This window comes from Pelobates fuscus, chromosome 5 (assembly GCF_036172605.1).
Source record: "Pelobates fuscus isolate aPelFus1 chromosome 5, aPelFus1.pri, whole genome shotgun sequence".
Taxonomy (NCBI): Eukaryota; Metazoa; Chordata; class Amphibia; order Anura; family Pelobatidae; genus Pelobates; species Pelobates fuscus.
This window is the reverse complement of record NC_086321.1, coordinates 251,763,046-251,790,455: the sequence shown is the minus strand read 5'-3', so window position 1 is coordinate 251,790,455 and position 27,410 is coordinate 251,763,046. Positions and strand designations below refer to the sequence as shown.

The window sequence follows — 27,410 nt, the reverse complement described above, 5'->3', positions numbered from 1 at the left end:
GCTTTCAGTGAACAGATTGTCTTGATTTCCTGTAGTATGGATTTATTGGATCTTCTTGCAATCCAAGGGATTCTAAGCAGTTTTCGCCAACACCACAGTTCAAAGGCATCAATTCTACAATGCTCAGCCTTCTTTATAGTGCAGCTCTCACATCCGTATGTTACTACTAGAAATACCATAGTTCTGACTATGAGGACCTTTGTTGATAGTGTGATGTCTTTGGTTTTTACCAGCTTGTCCAAGTCTTTTAATTTCATGACTACAGTCACCATCTGAAGAGATCTTGGATCCCAGGAAAATAAAATCTTTCACTGCCTCCACTTCTTCCCCCGTCTATTTTCCAGGAACTAAGATTGCTGTTTGCCATGATCTTAGTCTTTTTAACGTTGAGCAGCAAGCCAACTTTGCACTCTTTCCTTTTACCCTCATCAATGGGTCCTTTAGTTCTTCCTCACTTTCAGCCATCAGAGTAGTATCATCCGCGAGGTTGTTGATATTTCTTCCAGCAATGTTGATTCCGGATTTGGATTAATCCAGCCCAGCCTTACTCATTATGTATTCCGCATATAAGTTGAATAAATAAGGTGACAATATACAACCTTGTTGCACTCCTTTCCTGATCTTGAACCATTCTGTTGTCCCATGTTCGGTTCTGACTGTGGCTTCTTGGCCCACACACAGATTCCTCAGGAGGCGGATGAGATGATCTGGTACTCCCATCTCTTTAAGAACTTGTCACATGTTGTTGTGATCCACACAGTCAAAGGCTTTAGAATAGCCTATGAAGCAGAAGTAGATGTTTTTCTGGAACTCTCTGACTTTCTCCATTATCCATCGTACATTGGCAATATGATCTCTTGTGTCTCATCCTCTGCGAAACCCAGCTTGTACATCTGGTAGTTCCCGGTCCATATGTTGTTTGAGTCGAGCTTGTAGGATCTTAAGCATTACCTTGCTGGCATGTGAAATTAGCGCAATTGTTCGGTAATTGGAGCACTCTTTGGCATTGCCTTTTTGGGGGGATTGGAATGTAGACTGACCTTATCCAGTCTTTTGGCCACTGTTGAGTTTTCCAAATTTGTTGGCATAAGGCAAGCAAAAATTTCACAGCATCATCTTGCAGAATTTTGAATTGGGATTTAATCAACTCCTGCAGCCTTGTTATCTGCAAGGCATCCTAGGGCCCATCTCACTTCGTTCTCCAAGATTTCTGGTTCCAGCTCATTGGACCAAGTATTTATTGAGGCCATAACTACTGTTAAGATCCTCCCTGTATAGATCTTCAGTGTATTCCTGCCATCTCTTCTTTATCTGATCATCCTTTGTTAAGTCCATGCCATTTTTGTCTTTTATCACACCCACTTTGGCATGAAGGGTAACTTTTAGATCCACAATTTTCTTGAATAGATCTCTTGACTTTCCCATTCTGTTATCTTCTTCTATCTCTTTACATTGCTCATTGTAGAATGTCTCCTTGTCTCTTCTTGCTATCCTTTGGAATTCTGCATTCATTTGGACACATTTTTTCCGATCTCCACTACCTTTTGCTTTCCTGGGCTATTTTAAAGCTTCATCAGATAGCCAGTTTGCCTTCTTAGATTTCTTTCTTTTGGGGATATTTTTTCTTGCGGTTTCCTGGATAATATTGCAAACTTCGGTCCAAAGTTCTTCAGGCATTCTATCGTCCATGTCTGGTCCCTCAAATCTATTCTTTACTTCCACTGCATATTCACAAGGGATATTATTTATGTTGTATCTGATTGGTCTGATGGTTTTTCCTCTTTGCTTGAGTTTAATTCTGAACTTTGCAATAAGAAGCTCATGGTCTAAGCCACAGTCAGCTCCAGGTCTTGTTTTTGTGGACTGTGTAGAGCTCCTCCAGCTTTGGCTGCAAAGTATATAGTCAATCTGATTTCTATATTGTCTATCTGGTGATGTCCATGTGTAGAGTCATCTTGGAGGCTGTTGGACCTACTTCATTTTGAACTTCAAGGCCAAACTTGCCAGTTATTCCAGGTGTCTTTTGGTTCCCTACTTTAGCATTCCAGTCTCCTATGAGGATAGTAACATCTTTTCTTGGTGTTATATCTATCATGTGTTGAATATCTTCATAGAACTGGACAATTTCAGCCTCTTGAGTATCCATGGCATAAACTTGGATCACTGTGATGTTAAATGGCTTGCCTTGAATTCAAATTTAAATCATTCTGTCATTTATTTGGTTGTAGCCAAGCACTGCTTTGCCCACCCCACGATTTACTATGATGGCTACTCCATTTCTTCTGTGGGATTCTTGACCACAGTAGAAGAGGTGATGGTTGTCTGACGTGAAATGTCCCATTCCAGTCCATTTGAGTTCACTAATTCCCAGGATAGCGATGTTTAACTTTGTCATCTCATATTTGATTACATCCAATTTGCCTTGGTTCATAGTTCGAACATTCTAGGTTCCTATGTTAAATTGTTCTTTGCAGCAGTGGACTTTCCTTTCCCCTCCAAACACATCCGCAGTTGGGTGTCCTCTCGGCTTTGGCCCAAACACTTCATTAGATCTGGTGCTACTCGTACTCGCCCTCTGCTCTTCCTCAGTAATGTGGTAGGCACCTTCTGACCTGAGTGCTCGTCTTCCAGTGCCATATCGTTATGTCTCTGGTTGTCCATATAGTTCTCTTATAGTTACTGGAGTGGGTTGCTAGTTCCTTCTCCAGTGGACCATGATTTGTCTGACTGTATCCAGACAGATTTCCAGCTTTATCTAGATTTAAACCATCATCTTAGTTAAAATAATTTCAGAAGCTCCTATATCCTCCATATGTCTACCCCCAAACCTCAGAGCCAGTGTAAACTCATCATAGATCTGAAGTGAATCCAGATCTGAATATCAAAAGATTCAAATTGGAGTCGCTAACCTCAATTCTACAATATATTTAAAAAAGAGAAGGATTAACCTCAACAGACCTGCAGCCATCATATTAACACACCATGATTCACCAATCATATGTGAAATATCTGAGATTTTGTGTTTTGGATGAACATTTAGAGTTTGTGGAGTTCCCATTCAGAGTGCTGACCCAAGAGGTACTGGTCAACCTAACAGCCTTCCTGAGAATAGAAGGGATTCAGTTTTACCATTGTCTATACACTAGCCTGATAGTGATACAGACTCCTCATCTAGCCTTGAAGAAGACTCTGGTTCTGAAAAAAGAATTATATAGACATGGCTACATAGTACATTTCACCAAGGATTCCTACAGTCTTTCAAGAAAGCTCATATCCATTTCGCACAGTTAATTTAATAAGCACAGTCTTCCTATACTGAGAGATATGTTTTGTGATTCCAGCTTGTCAAACGATGAGCCTATTAGGGTCTCACCTCTTCTTCTGGTCTGATGAGATCTTCAATAGACAAGGACTGATATCAAAAGATCATAATCACAGAAAATATCAGATGGTAAAAAGGTAGGTGGTGGAAATCAGAATTGTTCTTATTAGAATTATGTTGTTAGAAGAAACTGATTGGCAAATAGTAACTTTCGATGCCAGTACCTAGGGATTGGAAGTTCAGTCAAGAAGCATGGAGGACTCAGGTCCTGAATGCTCTCTTAAAGAAATTAGAATTTAACAGGGTCAGATCAGAAGCGAACAATGATTCAAACAAACAACAAGAGGGCAGCAGCTTATGTGAACAAACAAAACAGGACAACAATAAAACCTGTCCGAGCAGAAGTGGAATCCATCATGTTCTGTTCACATCTGGAAGGGCTGAAACCGGTTTATCTCCCAAGAGAAGACATTCCAGAAGTAGACTGAGTAGAACACTGAGAGAGCCAGGGGAATGAATGCGAAACAAATAAGTGTTCCAGATGATGGAGTTGTTATAGCCTCATAAGTATTGATTTAAATGTGATCATGAAGAATGCTCAAGTTCAGCATAGGATGCTATATTGTAGATCTAGAACAGTCTGTGACGTATATATTTTATCTGTTTCCCCTTATCACATGAAGCACTTAATCCTACTTGCTACTGCTATATGGCTAAGAAGACCTTGTAACTTCTCCTACTGAAAATGTGTGCAGCACAACCTTGGCAATTTCATCTGAATGAAGACCTTCTCCATCAAACTCCAATATAATAATATTTGTTATAGAACAGTGATCTGGAGACCTGGTTCATGAAAGGAGGATCACCCAAGTCTCTGGGGTCTCTGATACCATGATTAACACGTTTTCATAAGCTAGGAATCTATATACTTAGGCAGCCCACCGTAAAGTAGGATCTTTATTTAAAGAATGTGGTTAATTGAAATAATTCTCCTTTAGATATCTTTCAAAATGTAACATTCCTTGAGTTACGTTTTGATAAAGTACTAAGTTTATATACCCTACATGTAGAAGGTTCTGGATTATCTGCATTAATGTTAGGGATGGGATTTAGGTCAGGTGGTCCAAATTATTCAAAGCAGTCCTAAGATTAAGACCCCCCATCTCAAAATATTGCGCTTTCTTGGGATTGTCCCACGGTGTTGTTGTGACTGTCTAATTTTTTTTATTTAAACCAGTTTTAGAATGTCCCCCTTTTTTTTACCCCTGCCCCTTTTATTATGCAATGTAAATCATTGCAGTTTCAGAGAAGCCTGTAGAGGCGCTTCCTGCATTTTCACAGATTTTAACTCCGTGAAACAAAGTTGGATGTTTTCCTGCTGTCCATTAGGGCCTCCAGCGTCTTCAAAATCCCTATAGCAAAGTATTCTATGCTTTCCTATGGGGAACTTCTAATGCACTCGCCACAAATGTGTGTTAGGCTCTCCGTCAATGGAATTAAGGGAATTATTAAAAGGGTTTTAAACCCTTTTAACATGGTGAAAAGAGGAGGCGGGGGTGGGGAGGAGGGGCACAGAGGTACACTATAGCGTTAGGAATACAGTTTGGTTTTACTAACGTCATAGTGTTCCTTTAAAGAATATTTTTATAGTGGCAATTTCCTCTGCAAAAAGAGTTTTAGCTCTTTCTAGAGAAGAACAATTTACTTGTATTCTTCAGGACAAGTTGTCAAACGTCTAATTCTAGAGTTACTGCCAAAATATTATATCAATTCCATCGTTTCCAAGAAATTCTTACCTATCTTACTCTAACTTAACTCTAGTTCTACCCCTGATAAAGAAATAGCTTAACACAAACGTCTGACGTATACTGATAGAATGAATAACTTGTGAAAGTTTTCTGGTCTCTACGTTATTCCAGAGAAGCAACACGCTTAATTATGAAGTTCTAAAGCTTACCCTGCCACTGGGATCGAAACTCCCGACAAAATAAAATCTCACTCTGCTAGGGCTGTGCCTACATCGTGGGCAGCAAGGACAGATGTCTTGGCAGATGATATGTAAAGCATCTTGGTCTTGTGAGAGCTCCTTCCTGAAGCATTAGTGCCTGGATGTGAGAGATTAAAAGCATACAAAATGTGGCAGAGGAGTCGCATGAGTTTTTTTGTATAAATAAATGTTTGGTTTTGCAGTAATTTGTGACTCTCCTTTCATCTTTTGGTATATTCCACATGTGATGCTGCCATTGTTAGCCGGGGGAAACATAAAATGTATTTAAAACTTACTAAAACTTTACAACTCAGTTTATGATTAACTTAGCTGTTAGTATGTGAATGTAGCTTGATAAACTTTTGCTATTCCAGTAGACTTGCATTGGTATTGTACAACATTTACTATACATTTCCATTAATATAAAATGATTCAGTAATTGTATAAAGTACCACAATGAGTGGAGAAAGTGGAATATATTCACATAAATATACGATGAGCACATCTGGCTAATACTTTGATGAAATGTTCTTTACTATTTCATTGATGATCTTAGGGGCTTATGGGGCTGGAGTTACTGTATGCCCTTTTATTTTCAGATTGTTAAATTATTTTTGCACAGTTTAACACAGAGCTGTGTGCCCAGCCATCTCTCTCGTGCCCTCGGCACCTATAATAAAATTAAAGCATTGACTGACACCCAGTGATTAGTTGAGAGTGTAACCTGATCACTGGCCACCTATTGTAATGCCTCCCAATACTCCAGGTTTCGGGGTCCTGTCCTATTATCATGCAGGGAACTGTCTCCAGGTGGCACATCCCTGCATAGTCCTGATAGCTACCTGTCATTGGGCGGGCGCAGGCCGAACACTTTTTAAAGCATGTCTGTCCTCTATGGTTATCGCTAATGATGTGTATTGCATAACTGGTGACATCCCCTCATTGCCCCCACCTACCTATCCTAAGTCACAGAAATGAAATGTTTGGAGTTATGTATTATGGTTATTTAAATAGAGCTTAAATGATTCTTAATTTGTCATACTTATACCATTTAAAGTTAGGAACACTATAGTGTCAGGATTACAAGCATGTATTCCTCACACTATAGTTTGGAAACCGCCGTTTAGGTGGCCAGCCCCCCCTTGTTGAAGGTTAAAAACTCATCTTATTCCAGAGCCCCGCACATTCAATCGAGTCTCACCCAGACCCAACTTTGCCTCCTTGGCTGAGATAATTAAACGTCATGATTTTATGATGCACTGCGTTAATCAGCATCTCCTAAAAGAGATGCATTGAACACTAGAGGTGTCTGAAAAGACAGTGCTTATATTAAAAAAATCCTGCAGGGGCAGACAATAGACATCACAACATGTGCATTAAGCTGTAGTTGTTCTGGTGATTATAGTGTCCCTGTAAAGACCATGATTCGCATTTTAAATACAAGATAAAATTGTTTAACAGACAATATGAGAACTTGTTCCCACTCTGACCTTATCCCCTCTCCCTGACTCTAGATAGTATGACTACTGAAAACTAAGGAATTTATTCTCTCAACTTTGGAGATGACCACAGGAAAGCATACATTTGAGGAGAGTCTCCGGAAGCTGTTTAAGCATTAAGTATTGCAGTTAGCATGTTTATCTGCCCAGTTTAACCCCTTAAGGACACATGACGTGTGTGACACGTCATGATTCCATTTTATTCCAAAAGTTTGGTCCTTAAGGGGTTAAATTCGTGTAGGACCTTATGATATTGGAGTACTGTGGCGTAGTAGTGGGCTTAACACAATATGGCCATATGGTGCAACTGAATCCCCAGATTTGTTTGCTAAGATAGGTGATTTTAAGTAGCCTTATAAAATGTTAAACTGTCTTTTTCTTTAGTGAATATGCTGTAACTTACTCTTTATTTTATACAGCATATATTCATATTACTTTTAATTAAAACAAATGAAGTAATCATCTATAAAATTACACATTTTTTTAAATCAGCTAATGGCTGAAAATTCTAATTGTAAGCACGTGACCTTTATTCATAAAATATGCAATGCCGGAGTCGGCAGAGCATTATTCATGAGAGAATCAGCAAAACCAGAGGATGTGGGGATGAAATTGAGTGATAGTGTTAAGCCTTTTAACTGCATTTTATTTAACACAGGTTCTTAACAAATAATCTTCCAATGACGGGAGAGCGTCTTATCAGCCTCACGCAGGCTGCTTCAAATCCTTATCTCCATAGACCAGTTTGCTGGAGTGATTGCAGTTTCTTTTTTTTTTTATACAGTGAATAGAGGATTCAAAAGCTTTGTATAAACCGTACAACCCTCCTCCTATCTCTTCCCTCTCTTCAAATGAATACTGTAATGAGGTTTACTAGCTGTTTCGCTTCCAAGCCTTACCCTGTGCAGAACACAAATCTGGCACAAACCATCCTCCTTATAAATTGGGTTTTTTTTGCAAAAGAAAGAGGGACATAGAAAAAGTGAATTCAGAATAGAGCCATTTTCTTTACAAACACGCAGAAAAAAACCCCAACTAAACAAAAAACTCTACCATAGAGTTAAGTTATTAAAAAAAAATTACCTTGGCTGTTTGCAAATGTGAAAAGGTAAACATTTGATTTGGCCTCATCATATTTTTTAGTGAATCAGTTTACCCGGCTAACTGGCAACGCATAACACAAGCTTGTCATTGGTTGAGATTTATAGTGAGAGAACGAACTGCTGTTTAGAGGCAGAAATAGCACAGGCATCCCAGCCTGCACTGCCTAGCTACATTGTCTGGAAGCAATCATGCTGATGAGTGCAAATAAATGTGGCATTTTGGTTCAGAGAACAATGTTCAGGAAAGTTTTACATTTGGAGTAAATGATGATGATGGAGGGGGACAAAGCAGAGATGACCGAATTCTACAGTTTGCATCACCGGACCACTGATTTAACAAATTAATTATTCTGAGCTTACAAGCTAGGCATATAACTGTATAACAATTTTGTCAAGGCACCTACATTTTTATATCTTCAATAGTTTTTACAAATGTTTTTGGGTGAGGAGGGGTGGTTTCCTTCTATTTTATTGGTTGTAAGCTTTTATTAAAGGAAGACTCTAAACCCCTCAATCGGTTTAGCTTGCTGTAGCTAACAGAGTCTTATGTCTTGTCTCATTTCAGTCTTTGTCTTATTTGAAAAACGTTTACATTTCAAGAGAAGTCTGCACTTTTATAGATAACTATACCAAGTAACAAAAGGTGCACCCTCTTGGCTCTCAATAATGGCTTGTTTCCATTGAGCAGTACGGTTCGGAAGGGTTAGAATGGGCCAGCCAATTCAGGTGAGCGTTTCCACTGCAAATCGGAACGCCAGAGGGGGAATGCGGGGTTTAGACTGCAGTGACACAGTGACGTTTTTCTGTCTGCCAATCAATGGATTGTATTGTGTGACGTCAGTAGCCCCACCCTAACCATACCGTACCATTTTCCTGTGGACCTACATCTGAAGGGGCCCAGGAATTATGCGATTTGGTTCGGTTGTATGAGCCCCTTTTATAATGGAAATACCAAAAATAGCGTACCAAACCGTACCAACCCGAACCGCTCAGTGAAAACGGGGTTTTAGAGAACCATGAGGGTGCTTTTCCATACTGTGCTAAGCAGGAAGCAATGCCCCTCCCTTAGAAGCATTCTGATGGTGCAGCATGGATGTAGTCATTATGGTGCAAGGTGTCTGTCTGCTTAGATTGCCCCTTCAAGTTTACCTTTTACTATTATTATTATTATTATTGCCATTTATATGACGTCAAAATATTCCTATTCTATTTTTGTTTGTAATGTGAATGCATGTGAATTACCATTAATAATGACAGCTATTGACGGGTTTTTATAGTGCACAACTTATAGGCAAACTGTATCTGTGATTGACATAGATGGTTCCACCACCAGCAATAAAAGGAGCTATAAGGAGAATTTTGAAATTGTGTTGTCGGAACATGCTCATCTCAGTGAGATATTTGTACTTCCTTTTCTCTTTCCCTGATACATTGGAGTATGAAGTGGTATATTGCCACATTAACTAAGAAAGATTCCTCAGCTTTACGGGGTGCCTGTAAGAGCTCTTTTACTGTGAGGAGGGTTTTACTGCTTCTTTCTGTATGAGTGTATTGCTGTATTATCTAAATAAATACCTTATGTATATTTAAACACATGTTGTAATATTTTATAATCGTATTTTATCCACATTTAGCTGCTCTCTATAAGACAGCAGCTAAATAAAAATGGCTTTAAATTATTTTATTTTTTTAATCTAGACATTGCTAGACATTGCTTATATGCATAATTAGTACTGATAACAGACTCTTCCACACTGTTTTGTTTTAAAGGGACTATAGTAATCAAAACAACTTTAGCTTAATGAAGCAGTTTTGGTGTATAGATCACACTTCTGCAGTCTCACTGCTCAATTCTCTGCCATTTAGGAATTAAAGCCATAAGCCATGTCCATGTAACTTGCAAGGAGTCACACACACCTCCTTGCAAGTTACATGGACATAAAGGAAGGGGAACAAAGGATCAGCCCTCTCAGGCAAAACAAACAAATATGGGCAGCTCACCTAGGTCAGTGGGACTCCCTCACAAACCCCACACGTACATAGATGGTCTATAGAAAAAAAGGAGAATTCTGTACAAGAAGAATATCTTTCCTGTTACCTGGCCTGTTTCCTCGCAAGTTGCACTACATATTTATTGTGGATGTTTTAATCCTTTTATCTGCTATTTCTAGTATCATGCTTATTATTTTTCTATACATTTTTGTAATATATTTATAACAGTATAAATATATTATTGACCCTACCTTTTTCCATTTTTCCAAGTTACGTGCACAGCCATCCTAAACGCTTCCTGTAAAGTAAAATCTAATGTTTATACTTCCTTTATGTGTGTGAGTGATAAAAGTTAAATTTACAAAGCAGAATATTTAAAAAAAAAACAACTTCTAAAGCAAGTTAACATCTGAAAATGAAAAGCTTTTCCATGTAGATCGTGTGAGTCCCAGACAGGAGATTTGTGGCTTGGCCTGCATAAACAGAAACAAATGGGATTTAACTACTAAATTCCAGAGAACTGAGTAGTAAAATTAAAGAGGCATGATATACACTAATATTGCTTCATTAAGCTAAAGTTGTTTTGGTGACTCTAGTGTCCCTTTAATTTTCTCTAAATAGCAAGCAATGAATTCAAGCAAATATTTGCAACAGATATATATTTATATTTTGTACTGATTCTTAAAGAATTAATCAAATTGCTGTGTGAAATTATATTCCAGATCAATATAATGGCCGATCAAAAGCACTATTCATCACATTGACAGAACATGCCAGTTTTTAAAATCATATTTAAAAAGTAGACTTGTAAACAAGTTTTAGCTGCTACAAACAAATTAAATATGTTTTAATGTGAGCCCAAATCAATCAATCCATCTACGATTTACTTGTGTAATCTTATTCATTGAATAAGATATCACAGATAAATCTCCTGCTCTAAAAGTCTGCCATAGCCTACAGAAGCCTTCTGTATGTTATCAAAGTAACATTTACAGAGTAGTAGGTAAAAACTTAGCTAAACACAATGCACTACATAAAAAAATAAAACCATTTTGTTTCCATGTAAGCCAGGGGAGCTGCGGCTAGGGCTGCATAAACAGAAACAAAAGAGAATTGTGCAGTGAGACTGCAGGGGCATGATCTATACACCAAAACTGCTGCATATAAGTAATATTTTTTTGGTGTTTAGATTATCCCTTTAATTTTTTACACACCTTTTATTGTATTTTATGATCCCTTTTGTGTGGTTTACACCTCCCTTGTGTGTGTAATACATGTAATGTAAAGCAGCTCGCTGGTCTATTGCGGTCTGCCAGGCCACACTACATGGAGTGACTGGTAGTAGGGCGAGCACTGAGTCTTCCTGACATTGCACTCTCCTCCTGCGGTCTTCCTGACATTGCACTCCCTGAGCCGATGTACCCTCAGTTGGCCACCTATACCAATTATGGTAGTGCCAGCCTGAGTAAGGACTACAAAATATAAATTTTACAAAATATCTGAAATCTATCTTTTCTACTCAAACCATTCTAGAATGTAGTGTACGTGGACCTATGTCCAATTTGACCCATGTTGAACCACATTGTATATGCAGTACCGGATCTGTTGAGTAAAATTGTATGTACTATTAATCTCAAGCTTAACAGCTGCTCACTGGAGTCCAAGCTACTCCTTCTTTATTAGTACATACTGTAACTGGGTACTCTGTTAGCAGTGTGAGCAGGGTTAAGTCACTGCTCACACCAAGGAGTCCCAGATATCAATCAATACCCAAGGCTCCCAGACCCAGACTGACAGATGAGCTGTGTGCACCACATATACAGCCCTTTAAGTGCATTGAGAACACTGTGGCTGAGCAGATCATGCTCAGCTATGGTGTTTCTGGACTGTGAGGTGCTCAAGGGAGACCCTAAGGGTCTGCACAGATCCTGACAGAGTCTCCCAGCATGGCCGCATGCTGATTGTGATTTGTGCTGCACTTTGCCAGCTGCCCAGCACCAACACAGTGTAATCTGGATGCCTGATTTTCAGCATTGCTGGAATATGCCTGTAATGCTGAAAACAGCCAGTAGATGGCAACAACATACCACTCTCTACTTTGTTTTATCTAGAAAATCCATCTGCTGATATCAATACTAATATTCGCAGAGGATATTTTTAGAGTTACTTTACTTTTTTAGAGTTACTAACTTTAGGGTTAGTGTTAGAGTAGGGTTAGTTGTAGAGTTAAGGCTTGTGTAGGGTTAAGGTTAGGTATAAGGTTAGAGCAGGTATTAGGTTAGAGTTAATGTAAAGATACGGTTAGGGGTAAAGTTTATATAGAGTTGGGGGGGTGGCAAATGGTTAACATTAGCTAATAAAAATGTATTTAGATGCTTGACTCATGAGGCAATTAAACTAACCCCTGACGCGCGCGTTTCGCCAGTTGGCTCATCAGAGGGTACTATTTAAGTACCCGGGACATTTGCCCATTACAACAATATAGTGAGAACGAATATATTATTTTATTTATTGTTATATTCTATTGCACTATTTTTAGCTAACTATAATAAAAGTCAAGTCTTAAAAGACACTGTTTGCTCTCACATAGATAGATACACTTCTGAGGTTTATTTTTGTTTTGCTTTCTTTTTCCATTGATTTAACCATTTAGGGGTTTCCCCCCATTTTTTCTATAAATCTTAAATGTATCTATCTCTACCTTTCCTCCAACTCATTGGCTCAATTCTCTCTCTTTTTTCTTTTGAACTGTTCAGAACTTGGACAATAACCTCTGTTATTAAATGGATAATGGTATTTGAATAACTTCTAACCATATAACTAAAAGCTCTGCATTGGCAAGTTTTTTTTTGTGTGTTTAGAAATAAACTTTTCAAAAACTTTATTGGCAACAAATTACAAGAAGGCTCCAAAGAGTTCAGAGCTGTGTAAGTTAATAAATATGATATAACAATTATGTATAAAGATAGCAACATAGCCTGGGGTAATTTCTCTATTTTTAAAGAAAACACTAGACAGGAGGACAAGTAGAAAATTGGGTAGTTATCCTTATTCAGAATGCGATGACCCTAACTGATAGCGTTAACTTGGCAAGCTTTCATTTCTAGGCCTTCTCAAGACTAATCCTAACAGATCAATTACTCGCTATGTACACACGAAGCTGGCTGCCTGTGAACCCCTCCCATAGTGTGCAGATCCCAGCAGCGTAGCGGACCAGGCATTGCTCCTGCAGGTGCACTCTCTCCGCGGGCCTGTGAGAGCAATGAATAGTAAAGGTTTGCAGCTCAAGCACACTGAGCCTGCTTAGCAGCCACTAGATAATCCCCATTTAATCAGATTATGTAAATTCCTACTTCAGCGCCATCACCTCCTCTTCCTTGCAACACCTCCTTTCAATGAATATAGGGGGGAAAAAGCATAACAAATCCCACTAAAAGGACATATCTGAAGAAATACATTGCATTTATCAACTTTAAGTAACAGCCAGTTTAAAGATGTATAAATAGTTAGATTCAGCAGACAGATTAGTTAGATATATTAATTGGTTAGTGGTGGAGTTGTTAATGAGCCTAAAGTCTTTTGTTATTTCTGTTTATATGGTGTGTATATGTATTGAATTTATTATGTCCCAAATTATTGTTATATAAGCACTATAAGAACTATTTGACATTATGTCGGTATCTTCCATCTAATATTTCAAGAGTAAATGGCTGCTCGTGGTCCACTTCTCGATTGCTGGGTGATTTTAGTTTAAGGTCAGACAACACTCAAGTTATACAAATTAAGAACTGTCAAAACCTTCTATAAGGTATAATTATTTCTACGTTTATACAGGAGTAATTTGACAGTAATGTTTTAATTCACATAGATTTATAAATCTCACAAATGTCTCTATTTAGGAGGTGCAGTCCCTTATTTTTGCACCATATACTTCTGCTCTACTTTGCTGTCCTAATGTCCCTCTTTTCTAGGAGCTCCATATTGTTGGTGTGTCTGAGTGGGTAGCAGAGATACCTAGCAATAATACTCACTGTAATGTGTCTTTAAACAACATTAAATGTGTTTAGAAATCATTCTGTGTAACTAAGATACATTGTTTCAGCTGTAAATTACATTTTGATTGTATAAGTTGATATTTGTAAGCCACCTAAAATGTCTCAGAGCTGCACTGCCCCTGGCTACAAATCCACTCAAACCCCTAAAACTACAGTGTCCCTATTTGCCCATTTCAAATGTTGGAAGGTATGGATTTACAATGTATTGGACACACACACACACACACACACACACACACACACACACACACTATCATTAAAATCAATAAAGTTATTGTTTTTTATTTTATGTATGATGAGATACATTGATATCAACTGGATTACTGGAGTACCTAGATCAAGCGTAGGCAACTTTTTAGCAGCACTGTGCCGAAATAAGATAGTGATGTCCTATTTCTTTTAAATTGAGATGTGTATGTTGCCGTATTCTGCTTGTGTTATTTATACTGCAGTTTCTTTGTATCGTTGTATTTCTGCGTATATGAGCTATTATATTGTATATGTTCTTGAGTAGTTTGTGGTATTGTGTACCTATGAATGTCGGCTGTGTATGGGGGCTACTTGTGGAATTGCGTGTGTGTGTGTGTGTGGATGAATATATCACAATGTGTGGGGCTGTTTGGGGTATTGCATGTGAGAGACTGCATGTGGGGTTGTGTGTATATATATGGATTGTCAGCGGTGTTGAGTTTGAGTGTATTGTGTTTCTGTGTAGGCTGCTATTATTTGTATGAGGGGTGGGTTATTCTGCAGCTCTGTATATATCTAGCAGTATGGGTGGCTTCCCTGGGTACCAGTGGGTACAAGGCTGGCCATATACATGTCAAGGGCAGGAGCTGTGATAGCTGCCGAGGGATGCTCTAGTACAGTGTGGATTCCCATTCACAAGTGCTGGGAGGAATTGATCTGAGATCACTTCTTCTACATGCTGCAATGCATAAAGTGAGGATTGTCCTTCACCACCTTTTCGGATTGGCAGATATCTGAAGTTTCACTGGGACTCATGAGCCTGTTTGGCTCTAGCAACCTTGAGTGCCGTGCAAAAGCACCTCGAGTGCTGTGCATGGACATGTGCCATAGGTTGCTTACCACTGACCTAGATCTTAATACTACTTAGTAAACTGAATTTCATAATGAACTCTTAATTTTATAAATTATAGTATCTTTTTAAAAAAAAAAATATATATATATAATACAGCTCAATATAATATTACTTATTGCATGCATTAAAAATAATACGCGCAAGGCACATATTACATGTAGTCTTTTGTATTCTGTCACAATACAGGGACACCACAGTCATCAGAATCAGTGCAGCTTAACGTAGTGGTTCTGGTGTCTATAACCTGTTCCTACAGATTTTTCAATGTAAACTCTGCTTTTCAGAAAAAAGGCAGTATTTGCATTGCTGCTTAGTAACACCACTAGTAGCAGTAACTCAAATGGCCAATAGAGGTGATTCCTATCTCCTGTACAGTGTGCAGCCAGCACCTATGTTCAATGTCTCCACACTCTGTATGTAGAGGGTGTACGCTCTCCATGGAGATGCATTAAATCAATGCATCCCTACGGAAAAATGCTGATTGGAGCATGCAGCGTTTTGCCGCGAATGCACCTTAATCTCCCAATGCATTCCTCTGGGAAAACCATTGGATTGGCTGAGAACATCAAGATGCATGTTCTCAGCCAGGGAAAATATGTTTGTATTCCAAACATTATAGTGTTCCTTTAACTACAGTTCTGCCACTGGTATGTTACTTTAGTAGCGCTATTTAATTTAATTGCTGTATTTATTTTTTCAAAAGGGTTTACCAAATGTTCTGTTATAGAACAGACCAGTCAGCTTAATGCCATAAAACTGAACCACAGAAGAGATTGCAGAAGAAAAGTCTACATTTTATAAGGGCCAGAGCACGGCTTTTGTCATAGAAGAAGCAGTTGAATCCACAAAGCACCATTATATTTATTAGTATTATGAGCATTTATATAGTGCCAACATTTTATGCAGTAATTTATAATGATACAATGGAGTTATTTAACAAGTATACACTTGAGGTTAAGAAGGTACTGCTCAAATGCACTTCCGTAAAGAATAAAGGAACACAAGAGGATGAGGACACAGCTGCCCACCAGTCAACCATCAGTATCAGACAGTCACATAAACAAACCCTAAATGTGGAGTGTAAATGGAAAACAAAGTGCTAGCTTGTTCATTTTCATCATCATTTCCCTGGGTTTTTGGCAGCAAACTATCAGTTTCCAAATTCAAGAACATTCTACCAAACTCTCTGGACACAACACTCTGGACACACACACACACAAACACACATATCAGGAACAGAAATGTTTGTACAACAGGATGTTGAAGTGACACCCAGGGCACCATAACAACATCATTAACAAAGTTTAAAACTTTTAAATCTGGTGACTGATCGAGTCTCAGCCTAGCAGAAGCTCTCCTTTCACAAAATGGAGTGACAAAGCTTCATACATTCAGATAAAAGGCAACCGAGAACTCTTCACATATATCTACTTAAAGAGACACTCCAGGCACCCAGACCACTTCTGCCTATTGGAGTGGTCTGGGTGCCAACTCCCACTACCCTTAACCCGGCAAGTGTAATTATTGCAGTTTTTTAAAAAAAAAGACAAGACAGCCACTAGAGGGCACTTCCTGGTCTATAGCACAGGTTTTCTGTGCTATAGCGTCGCTGGACGTCCTCATGCTGTGTGAGGACCTCCAGCGTCGCTAAAATCCCCATAGGAAAGTACTGAAAAGCATTTTCAATGCTTTCCTATGGAGAGGTCTAATGCGCCGCGCATGTGCATTAGGTCTCCCCCGCCGGCGGGCATGATCAGTCACCCCCGCCGGCTGACGTGATGAAGGGGAGGAGCGTGAGCGGAGGAAGAAGCAGTGACGTGGGACATTTCGCTGCCTCTGGTAAGTCACTGAAGGGCTTTTCACCCCTTCAGCAACTGGGGATGGGAGGTGTGAGGGAGAGGGAACCTGCAGTGCCAGGAAAACCCTTTAATTCATATGAAGTGGGTATGGTGCCTGTAAGTGGTTCTTTAAAGATTTTACCAATGGATCTTTATACAGGAGCTTCAATAAGTAATACACAAGGAGCAATAGAACGCCTTAGACTTGACACTGTAAAGAGCCTGGAAAAAAATTGGTAAACCCCTTACAGTTAGGGGTGAAACTTAACAATCAATTAATCAAGTTATTTTCCATGCTTTCCAACAAACTAGCATTTTAATTTTAAAACATGTAATGTCATTTGAGAGACAGTATTATTCCTAGTCAAACAAAAGAGAATTGGCTCTACTTCTTTACCCTGGTAAAAAAAAAAAAAAGAAACAATAAAACAAAACTCTCTTGACCATTTCTACCCTATCAGAAAGTTATGACCAATGTTACTGGTGCTGTTGCAATATACTTTTTATTAAACGATAACATACTAATGCCATGTCAAGATTTCCCTCTGGGTGTAGGTGAGCAAATAGTCTAAATATAAATTGGCAGCTTAATGCAATTAAAAAATAGGAATACATTTTATGGTTACAAGAATTACATTTCTTTATTAGTTTTTGTAATCAATTACTTCAATTGAGAATGTTGTATGTTTAATGTAATGCAAATTTATAAAAAAATAAGAAGAATCTCCCAAGGGTAATGTTAACATAAAACAGAGCCTTACCCCCTTATTCCAAAGCCTTACCCCTCGTATGAGATTCTGTTAATGCTAAGTGAACACTTTGAACAACAATGGCAGGGTGCATAGGTATTCCAAGGTGGAACAAATAGCAAGGGCTTCAGCCCAAGTGTAACATGAATGGCCTCCCACATATATTGACTGAAGCCCCTCATAAAACCAGCCCTATACCATGCCCTGAAGTCCAGCTATAAAACATTATATATCTAACACTGAGACATCAAATGCTTGATTGAATTCAGAGTGTTATATAAAACTATATGTATGAACTCCACAACAGCTGTGTTAATGTCAAGTCATTCTGTATTTACCCTGCACCCCACTACATAAAAACCCTGAACCAGGGACGTTTTAGCCACGAGGCAAACAAGGCATTTGCCTTGGGCGGCATTTTCCAGGGGGCGGCAAAAAAAAGCCGCCCCCAAATGCCCAGGGCAAATGCCTTGTTAGCCTTGCGGCTAACAGTCCAGGCCGGCGCTGGCGAGGGAGCACTTCCCCTGAGCTCTCTGCGCCTCCTGCAGAGTGATGCTGGGAGCTGGAATATGACGTCATATTCCGGCTCCTGGTATCACTCTGCGGTGCGCGAGGGAGCTGAGCAGACAGCTCAGGGGAAGTGCTCCCTCGCCAGCGTCGCCCGCCCGCCCGATCGACCAGCAGACAAGCAGCCACTGGACCACCCACCCAGTATTCCCAAAGGTAAGGATGCTGGGGGGGGGGGGGGGTTAAATAAAAAAATAAAAAAGTGTGTGTGTCTGACTGTGTGTGTCTGTTAGTGTGTGTGTCTGACTGTGTGTGTCTGACTGTGTGTGTGTGTCAGTGAGTGTGTGTTTCTGTTAGCTAGTGTATGCATATCTGTCAGTGAATGTGTGTTTGTGTGTGTATTTAGAAGGCGGGGCAGGGGGGGTCTGAGTTTTGTATCGGTTGGGTGGGGGTGGCGTGCGGGGGGGGGGGAAGGTCTGAGTTTTGTCCTGCCTAGGGCAGCACAAAACCAAGATACACTGCCCTGAACCCACAACAATATATACAGCTGTGCTATATAATTAAAGAGACACTCCAGACCCCTATAGCACTTTAGTTTGCTGAAAGGTTTTGTGTGAAGAGTGTGTCCTCATTTTGCAAAACGTGCAGATTTCAATAAAAATTTACACTGTTTAAACTATCTTGGCTTTCAAGCAGACAACCAGTCCTGTTACTTCCTGGTTTGGTTAGCTCAGTGGAGCTAAACACAAGAAGCAGAAATTGCCCAGAGCACTTGCCTTGCAAAGACTTCTCATTGAGCTGCAACGGGAAGTCTGTCATTAGACAATCACAGAAAGCATGGGGATGGTCAGAAGGGGAGGGCATGCAAAGGCTGCAGACAAGAGAACTTACCCCAGAATTAGAATTTACCCCAAATGAAAACAAATGAACGCAAGGTTTAATTTGGGGTATATCTACTAAACATTTATTTTTCAAATTTATTTTGGGTTCAAATACGGTGGCGCTGGCACAAATAATATAATTAGTGGTGTTGTTTCTCTTTCTGTATCATGGGGAACTTGGGAGCTAACAATTAAATGGTGCCAAAATTAGACCCTGGGCTTCTCAGGAACCCACTCAGAGCTCCAATCCCTGTCAGCCCCCTCCTCCACAAGGTCCCTCATAGGCTAAAAGCACAGGAGACTACTCTTAAAAAATTATTGCCATCCAATAAGTGGATGGGCTAATGTGGAGTGCAAGGTGCAGGGACCAGCATTTAGTCATTTAGTGAAACCACTCAAATGCAGTTTTTTTATTCGGAGAACTCTTTGCACCATAACCTGTAGTAGTTATGATCTACTCATTTAGATAGCGTGAGAAAAAATAAACTAACTTATACAGGGTTATTCACTAAAGTGAAATTCAATTTGAATTCTCACTTAAGTTAATAGCCAGTAGGACATTAGTTAAAATACTTTCTGTGTACTACACATAGTAGAGAAAAATGTGCCATGCAAATGGGATGGATCTAATGGTATGAAAGGAAAACTCTAAAGTGAAACAAATGTATTTAAATTTAACCTTAGTATGTTTTACTTATTTTCATTATAGGCCTCCTTTTCAAAATTAGAAATATAAAAAAAATATTGAGAAAAAACAGGAATGAGGAAGCAAAACAGGTTTGGGAAGCCTTGCTGGTCTACTGCAACCCATTCTTCTTGATTGATTATAGTGAGCTCCTACACCTCTGTTAAACCGATACAAACTAGGGCCGGCGCGCCCTATAGGAAAATTAGGCGCCCGCCTAGGGCACTGCTTAAGGGGGGGGCACCAGCCCTGGCTTTGTGATAGTTTGTGCAGCAGCCACCCCTCCATCAAGTTAGATTATTTTGAATATGTCAGCAGCCATGTTACCGGGCGCTTGGGAGCACTTACATTGTTGCTCACTAGCGCCCAGTAGAATGCAGGTCCGTTTGCATCCACATCAGCCCTCTCAGCCAGGACCGCCCCCCCCCCCAGACATCCATTGCGGTGGCTTTGGCCGTAGCGCAAAGGTACTTCAATTCCTCGCTCCCGCCCCTACCCCTGTCCGTGGGGAGAAGTGGACGGGAGCATAAAAGGAAATGTGCTGAGGAAGGACTTGATAGGCAGCCAGTCGCAGGCAACTAAAAGCAGTGAAGGTAAGGTGTGTCAGAGAAATGTGTTAGTCTGCTTCAGTCAGTATGTTTGTGTATGTCAGTCTGTATGGGTCGGTGTGTGTATATCATGTGTGTAATGTCTGTATGGGTCAGTGGGTGTCTCTGTATGTATCAGTGTGTCTGTATGGGTCAGTGTGTGTGTATGTCATGTGTGTAATGTCTGTTTGTATGGGTCATTGTGTGTGTCTGTATGGATCAATGTGTCTGTATGAGTAAGTGTGTCTGTATGGGTCAGTGTGTGTATGTCATGTGTGTAATGTCTGTGTGTATGGATCATTGTGTGTGTCTGTATGGGTCAGTGTGTCTATGTCATGTGTGTAATGTCTGTCTGTATAGGTCAGTGTGTGTGTGTCTGTATGGGTCATTGTGTGGCTGTATGGGTCAGTGTCTGTGTCTGCATAGGCCACTGTGTGTCTGCATGGGTCAGCGTGTCTGTATGTTTGTGTCTGCATTGTTCAGTGTGTGCATATGGGTCAGTGTCCATCAGTCTACATGGGTTAGTGTGTATGTGTCAGTTTGTCTATATGTGTGTGTCTGCATGGGTCAGTGTGTCTCTATGTGTGTGTGTCTGCATAGGTCAGTGTGTCTGTATGTGTGTGTCTGCATGGGTCAGTGTGCATCAATCTACACAGGTTAGTGTGTGTGTGTTAGTTTGCATGGGTCAGTGTGTGTCTACTTGAGTCAGCATCAGGGCCGGACTGGGGATTCCAAAGCAGCCCTGGAAAAAAAAGCTATGCCAGCCCCATAAGTCATTGCGCCATATATTGTTGCATGTAATATGTAAGGCTAGGTCTTGCCACCTTAGATGATTGATTATATATATATATATATATATATATATATTTTGCTTATTCCAATATAAAATATTGGTCCTTCCTGTGTCAGTGCGGATTGGCTGAGATCATCAAGCTTGATGATCTCAGCCAATCCGCACTGACACAAGAAGGACCAATATTTTATATTGGAATAAGCTATATATATATATATATATATATATATATATATATATATATATACAATCATCTAAGGTGGCAAGACATAGCCTTACATATTACATGCAACAATATATGGCGCAATGACTTATGGGGCTGGCATAGATTTTTTTCCAGGGCAGGGCCAGTTGAGGGGAGACCAGCACGACGTGGAGGGAAAAAAAGGTGAGTAAAAACACACATATACACACACACCATGACACAGACAGACCGTGACACAGACACACACACACCGTGACACAGACAGAAACACACACACCATGACACAGACACACACACCATGACAGAGATACACACATACCATGACAGACACACACCTTAAAAAAGACACACACACACACCATAACACAGACAGACCATGACACAAACACACACACACTATGACAGACACACATTACATGACACATGCAGACACACACACACACACCACGACACAGAGAGACCGTGACACAGACACACACACACATACACGGCACAGACAGACACACACACATTACATGACACAGACAGACACACACACATTCCATGACAAACACACACACACCGTGACAGACAGAAACACACACACACACCATGACAGACAGACACACTATGACACAGACACACACAACATGACAGAGACACACACATACCATGACAGACACACACCTTAAAAAACACACACACACACACACACACACACATTACATGACAGACACACACACAATGACACAGACACACATTGCATGACACAGACAGACACACACACCATGACACAGAGACACACACACACACCCCATGACACAGAGAGACACACACACACGACAGACACACCATGACAGACAGAGACAGACACACACAATGACACAGACAGACACACACAATGACACAGACAGACACACACATACCATGACACAGACAGACACACACACCATGACAGACAGAGACACACACACACAATGACACAGGCAGACACACACACACACCATGACACACACACATACACTCACACTGACACACATAATTTTTACCTTTGTGCTGGCGGCTGCATGGGGAGCTCAGTTTGATGGTGGCTGCATGGGGGAGCTCAGCTGGCTCTTCTGGCGGCCGCAGAGGGAGCCGTTCTGGCGGCCGCTGGCTGGGGGAGCTCTTTTGGCGGCCGCAGAGGGAGCCGTTCTGGCGGCCGCTGGCTGGGGGAGCTGTTCTGGCGGCCGCTGGCTGGGGGAGCTCTTTTGGCGGCCGCAGAGGGAGCCGTTCTGGCGGCCGCTGGCTGGGGGAGCTCTTTTGGCGGCCGCAGGGGGAGCAGGCTGTTCTGTCTCTGCTCCCCCGCCCTCGCGCGCAGCTTAATGAGACCGCGGCCGGAATATGACGTCATATTCCGGCCGCGGTCTCATTAAGCGGCGCGCTGGGGCGGGGGAGCAGAGACAGAACAGCCTGCTCCCCCTGCGGCCGCCAAAAGAGCTCCTCCAGCCAGCGGCCGCAGGTCAGCCAGCTGCCTGCCCGGCCCCAGGTGCCGACGGCCCACCGGGAAATTTCCCGGTATCCCGGTGGGCCAGTCCGGCCCTGGTCAGCATGTGTGTTGGTCTGCATGATTGGGTGGAGCATATGGGGCGGCAAATTTTTTTTTGCCTAGGGCAGCAAAAAATGTTGCACCGGCCATGAATCCAACTCTGGGACAGCCTCCTCTTGGAGAATTATGAGTTTATGATGCTGGGTGATCTTGGTGCAATCCAATGCTTCTCATATAGAAGCATTGGGAACCTGTAGTGCATGCAATCCTATGGTGCATTAAGAGCATTATGTGACATCATGATGAGCATCAGGTCACTGAACTTGAAGATATTTGATTTTTTTTTTTTTAAGGTCTTCAATGAGAAATTGCTTGACTTGCAAAGCGGAACACAAATTGCTGGGCCGTATCAGTTCGTACAAAAATACATTTTTTTTTTTATTATAATATTTTTTTATTATATATATATATATATATATATATAGTTATTATATATATTATATATATATATATATATATATATATATATATATATACATGTGTAATTTAATTATAAGTGTATTTTTATATTAATATATATATATATATATATTAATATAAAAATAGACTGAGTATGACATTATATATACAAGATATATATATACATATTATATATAGATATAATATATGTATATATATTTCATATATATACATATATTTATAAAAAAAAAAAATTTACTAGCATATTTTTATTTATATTTTCATTTTCCAGCACAGGCAGTCCCCCTGCAGGCAGATACTTGAGCACCTATTGTGGCCATGTGACCGCTCTGTAAGAGAAATTAGGCCGTGGGTGCCTAATTTGCCGAGGCGGGACTGTCTGGGCTGTCAGGCAGTCCCCCCAGACCCGGAGCAACGCCGATCGCCGACGGGGGAACGGCGGCGATCAGGTAAGTAATTATGACGGTTCAGAAAAAAAAAAAATATATATATATATATATATATAACTTGTATGGGAACAGTAAATGAGAGAGAGAGAGGAAAATTACAGCTAAACACAAACACCACAAAAGTGTTAAAAGAGCTCTGGTCCTTAACGTAACATGGCCAAAACAGCCCGGTCCTTAAGGGGTTAAATATATAATATATAAATATATTGCTGCTCCTCCTTTTTTTCTCTCTATTGGTCACTTCTTACTTAATCAACATTTAGAGGATGTCTCTAACAATCAATATTTTTTTTTCCCCCTCAGGAATGATTTATTTTTCTGGAGCTACAGATAGAATCTAGAATCTTGAAATAAACGAACATGCTCATTCATTGCCTAAATATTAGTTCATGATATGTCCAAATGGCTCTTCAGAGTTACAGAATTTATATGACCCGCCAATCACACTTAATTCAGACAAGCCTACTTTTTTTGAAACCAAATGCACAAGTGCCATCTTAGTCTGACAGCCACACCAGGTCTGCTCTCAGACAAATGTAAGCATTTTTCTGAAACTGCAATGTATTTTATTGCCTAAGAGAAAAGCATTAGTAGTTTGTTGTAGTACCTTCGTTAATCTGTCTTTGCAGGTACAAATATGACAAGCAATACCGGGCTACATATCATAAAGAATTACATTTTATAGAGTAGTATGCATATTTTCATTCAAATGCATGTATATATAATATACATATACACATATGCATTATTATGTATTATTAGCAATACGCACATACTGATTCAAAAGTGACAGAGAACCCATCCCATGATCTTTCAATCTAGCAAATGCAGTATTTCTATAGAAAATACTTAGCAAGATGACTGCTGAGCTTACAATTAAAATAATGGATATATATATATATTTTTTTTTATTTACATTTTTTTTTTTTTTTTTTTACTTAAAGACACCAGTCACATTGTAACAAGCTCTATATATGATAATTGTCATTTAGATGAAACGTGCTAAGCTCTCCTTTTGTTGGAAGTTTCCTGACCCTCCTTGCATGGGTTAACATTTACCCTTTTATAAACAAAAGAATTCTATCCCTTGGTTTTTCTCGCATTGTTTAACAGTTTTACACAGTGCCTGCAGTACCCAGCCCACTGCCATAACTATTCCTCCTGCATTTGGCTAGTCCAGAAAGCAGTGAGGGGAGGGATCAGGGTGTATGATGGAAGGGATCTCCCGGGAGATGGAACATCAAGCCCCTGTTGGACCAGCAGTGACACGCGTCGGACAAAGGGGCAGGCTGTCTATAAATGGAGCAGAGTGGGGCACTCCAACTGACTGACAAACTACTTCATCACTGTCAGCACTACTGGGCACTCTGAGTTCAGATACAGAGTGTGCAGGGACAGTATGTAGAACTGGCTCCTGTGAACTAACACTACCTCTACACTCTGAACATTTGGACATTCTCTGCAAGGCTGCCGAGGTATGTACTTAGTATACCATAATAATGAGATGCTTTAAAGCTGTATTGATGAGTGCATGCTTCATTTTTTATATGCAGTGGTTTATAGAATTTTTAAGGTGACTAGCATGATCAGAATGTTACAATGTAGAATAGTTATGGAACACACGCAGTCTGCTGATCCTTTTATTAAGTGTGAGGCATTTGTGAAAAACACCACCCATGTAGTTTAATTGTGTTGTGATAGAGGGGTTAAAGAAACCACAGGACAGATAATGCACAAGAGTAAAAAGAAAACCACAAAAAAAAAACCACATACAGTACAAACAACATTCATTTTTTTATAAATCGTCTCAATGAATTCTAAATAATGCACTTTATTACATCATAAACCATGTAAATTGAAATATCTAACACAATCCTAAATAATTTATGTACTTCAAAGTACAATATGAAATTAACTTTATCATACTAACAAACATGATATATAAAAGTAAATCATGTACATTATACATATATATATTTTATTTATTGTTTTTTTCCCCCCTCTCTGTTTAAATTGTAATAACCCAATGATGCTATTAAATGGAAGGGGTCTTACAAAAAATAAATAAATAATAGTAATAATAAAAATAATATATATATATATATATATATATATATATATATATATATATATATATATATATATATATATAAATATACACACATATTAAAAATGTAGTGATATGTCATATTTCTTAAAACACACTATTGGCCCCTAATAAATATGGCTTAGGCAAACCAATAATAAATGAAATATATGTTATAATATGTAATACAATGTAATATTTATTGTAGTACACATCTGACCCATGATTACAATTATTCAAGTAGGTAAAATATCAAATGAAATATTTAAAGCTGGCTAACATACGTATAAAATTGATCATATAATAGTTCTGAAAATTTATATAAAATCTAAATGATCTATTTTTAAATTTGACTGACTTAAAATTTTTTGTGATTTAAAAAATGTATACAATTTATATACATATATATATACACACACGTATACATTTATGCCCTATAGAAACAAACATGTTCACGTTTTATTAATAAAAGTCATGTTAGACAGTGTATTAATGCATTGAGTCTTGATGAGATTTAGTTCAAAATTAAGAAAAATGGTTTTCATTTGTGGACATTTCTACCAAGCTGTCATTAACATAAGGCATATGTATACATTTTTATATTTACTTTTTTTTTTTTAGAGTCTTACTGGTAAAATGACACGCAAGATCTTTACTAACACTAGAGAGAGATGGAGGCAGCAAAATGTAAACAGCGCCTTTGCCGAGCTAAGAAAACTCATCCCCACTCATCCTCCAGATAAAAAACTGAGCAAAAATGAAACTCTCAGACTGGCTATGAGATACATAAATTTCCTCATTGACATCCTGGGAGATCAAGGAATAACAAAGGTTGGAGTAAATTCTCCTGGAAATATTTTGGGCCTTTTCGAACCTGAGCCAGAGATGTCAAACATTAAAGAATGGACTGTCGATAACAGCAGCGATTCATCCCCTGGAACAAGCAGCGATACCCAGGACTGTTGGTCATTGGCTCCATCACCATAGTTCTTTTCCAGTGGGTTGATGATTACCCATCAATTACATTTACTGTATATATCTATATCTTTACCTATTGTAGGTTTTGTTGTTTAATAAGAAAACCTTTCATTTTTCAAAATATCCTTCTCCTTGAAAAGGAAACTTTGATTTAAAATTCAGGTTAAGAGTGCTTTGCACTATTGATTATGTACTCGTTAAATTCCGAGATACATATTAGATTCTAAAATTGGCATGGTTACAGTATCATGTATTTTCTTTGGGTATGGTGCCGCTAGTTACTTTTACTGTATGGTGTTGAACCTTTTGTTGTTAAACAAGTATTTTGAGTTCTTATGTTACTCTATGGAGCTTCATAATACTCTTTTCAAGGGTCTCAGCAAAATCCTTCTATCATCACAATCAAAAATAATTGTTAGGATCCAATACTGCATCTACAAAGAGAAAGTTAGTATTGTCACTTAATGTGATTGTGACATTAAATAAGAAGAAGGCTTGCGAAAAATGTAATTTCGAGCAGTTCATCCAATTCACATTATTTTTAATCCACAATCGAACAAATCAATCCATCCGGGATTTACCTGTGGAGTCTTATTCAATAAATA

General features: G+C 39.3%; 1 protein-coding gene and 2 pseudogenes across 1 annotated transcript; 1 reads left to right on the top strand and 2 right to left on the bottom strand.

Moving 5' to 3' along the window:
• Positions 1–735: 735 nt before the first annotated feature.
• LOC134612193 (uncharacterized) lies at positions 736–1,425 on the bottom strand (annotated as a pseudogene).
• Positions 1,426–1,557: 132 nt separating this feature from the next.
• On the bottom strand, positions 1,558–4,215 carry LOC134612192 (craniofacial development protein 2-like; annotated as a pseudogene).
• Positions 4,216–25,058: 20,843 nt separating this feature from the next.
• On the top strand, positions 25,059–27,112 carry TAL2 (TAL bHLH transcription factor 2). Its single transcript, XM_063457238.1, has 2 exons — positions 25,059–25,216; positions 26,449–27,112. Exon 2 carries the CDS (start codon positions 26,464–26,466, stop codon positions 26,812–26,814), a length of 351 nt encoding a protein of 116 aa, XP_063313308.1. The 5' UTR covers positions 25,059–25,216; positions 26,449–26,463; the 3' UTR covers positions 26,815–27,112.
• The last annotated feature ends 298 nt before the right edge of the window (positions 27,113–27,410 follow it).

Excerpts from the sequence above, each read along its gene's own strand:
- TAL2 (XM_063457238.1), top strand. The coding sequence starts at position 26,464 with ATGACACGCAAGATCTTTACTAACACTAGAGAGAGATGGAGGCAGCAA.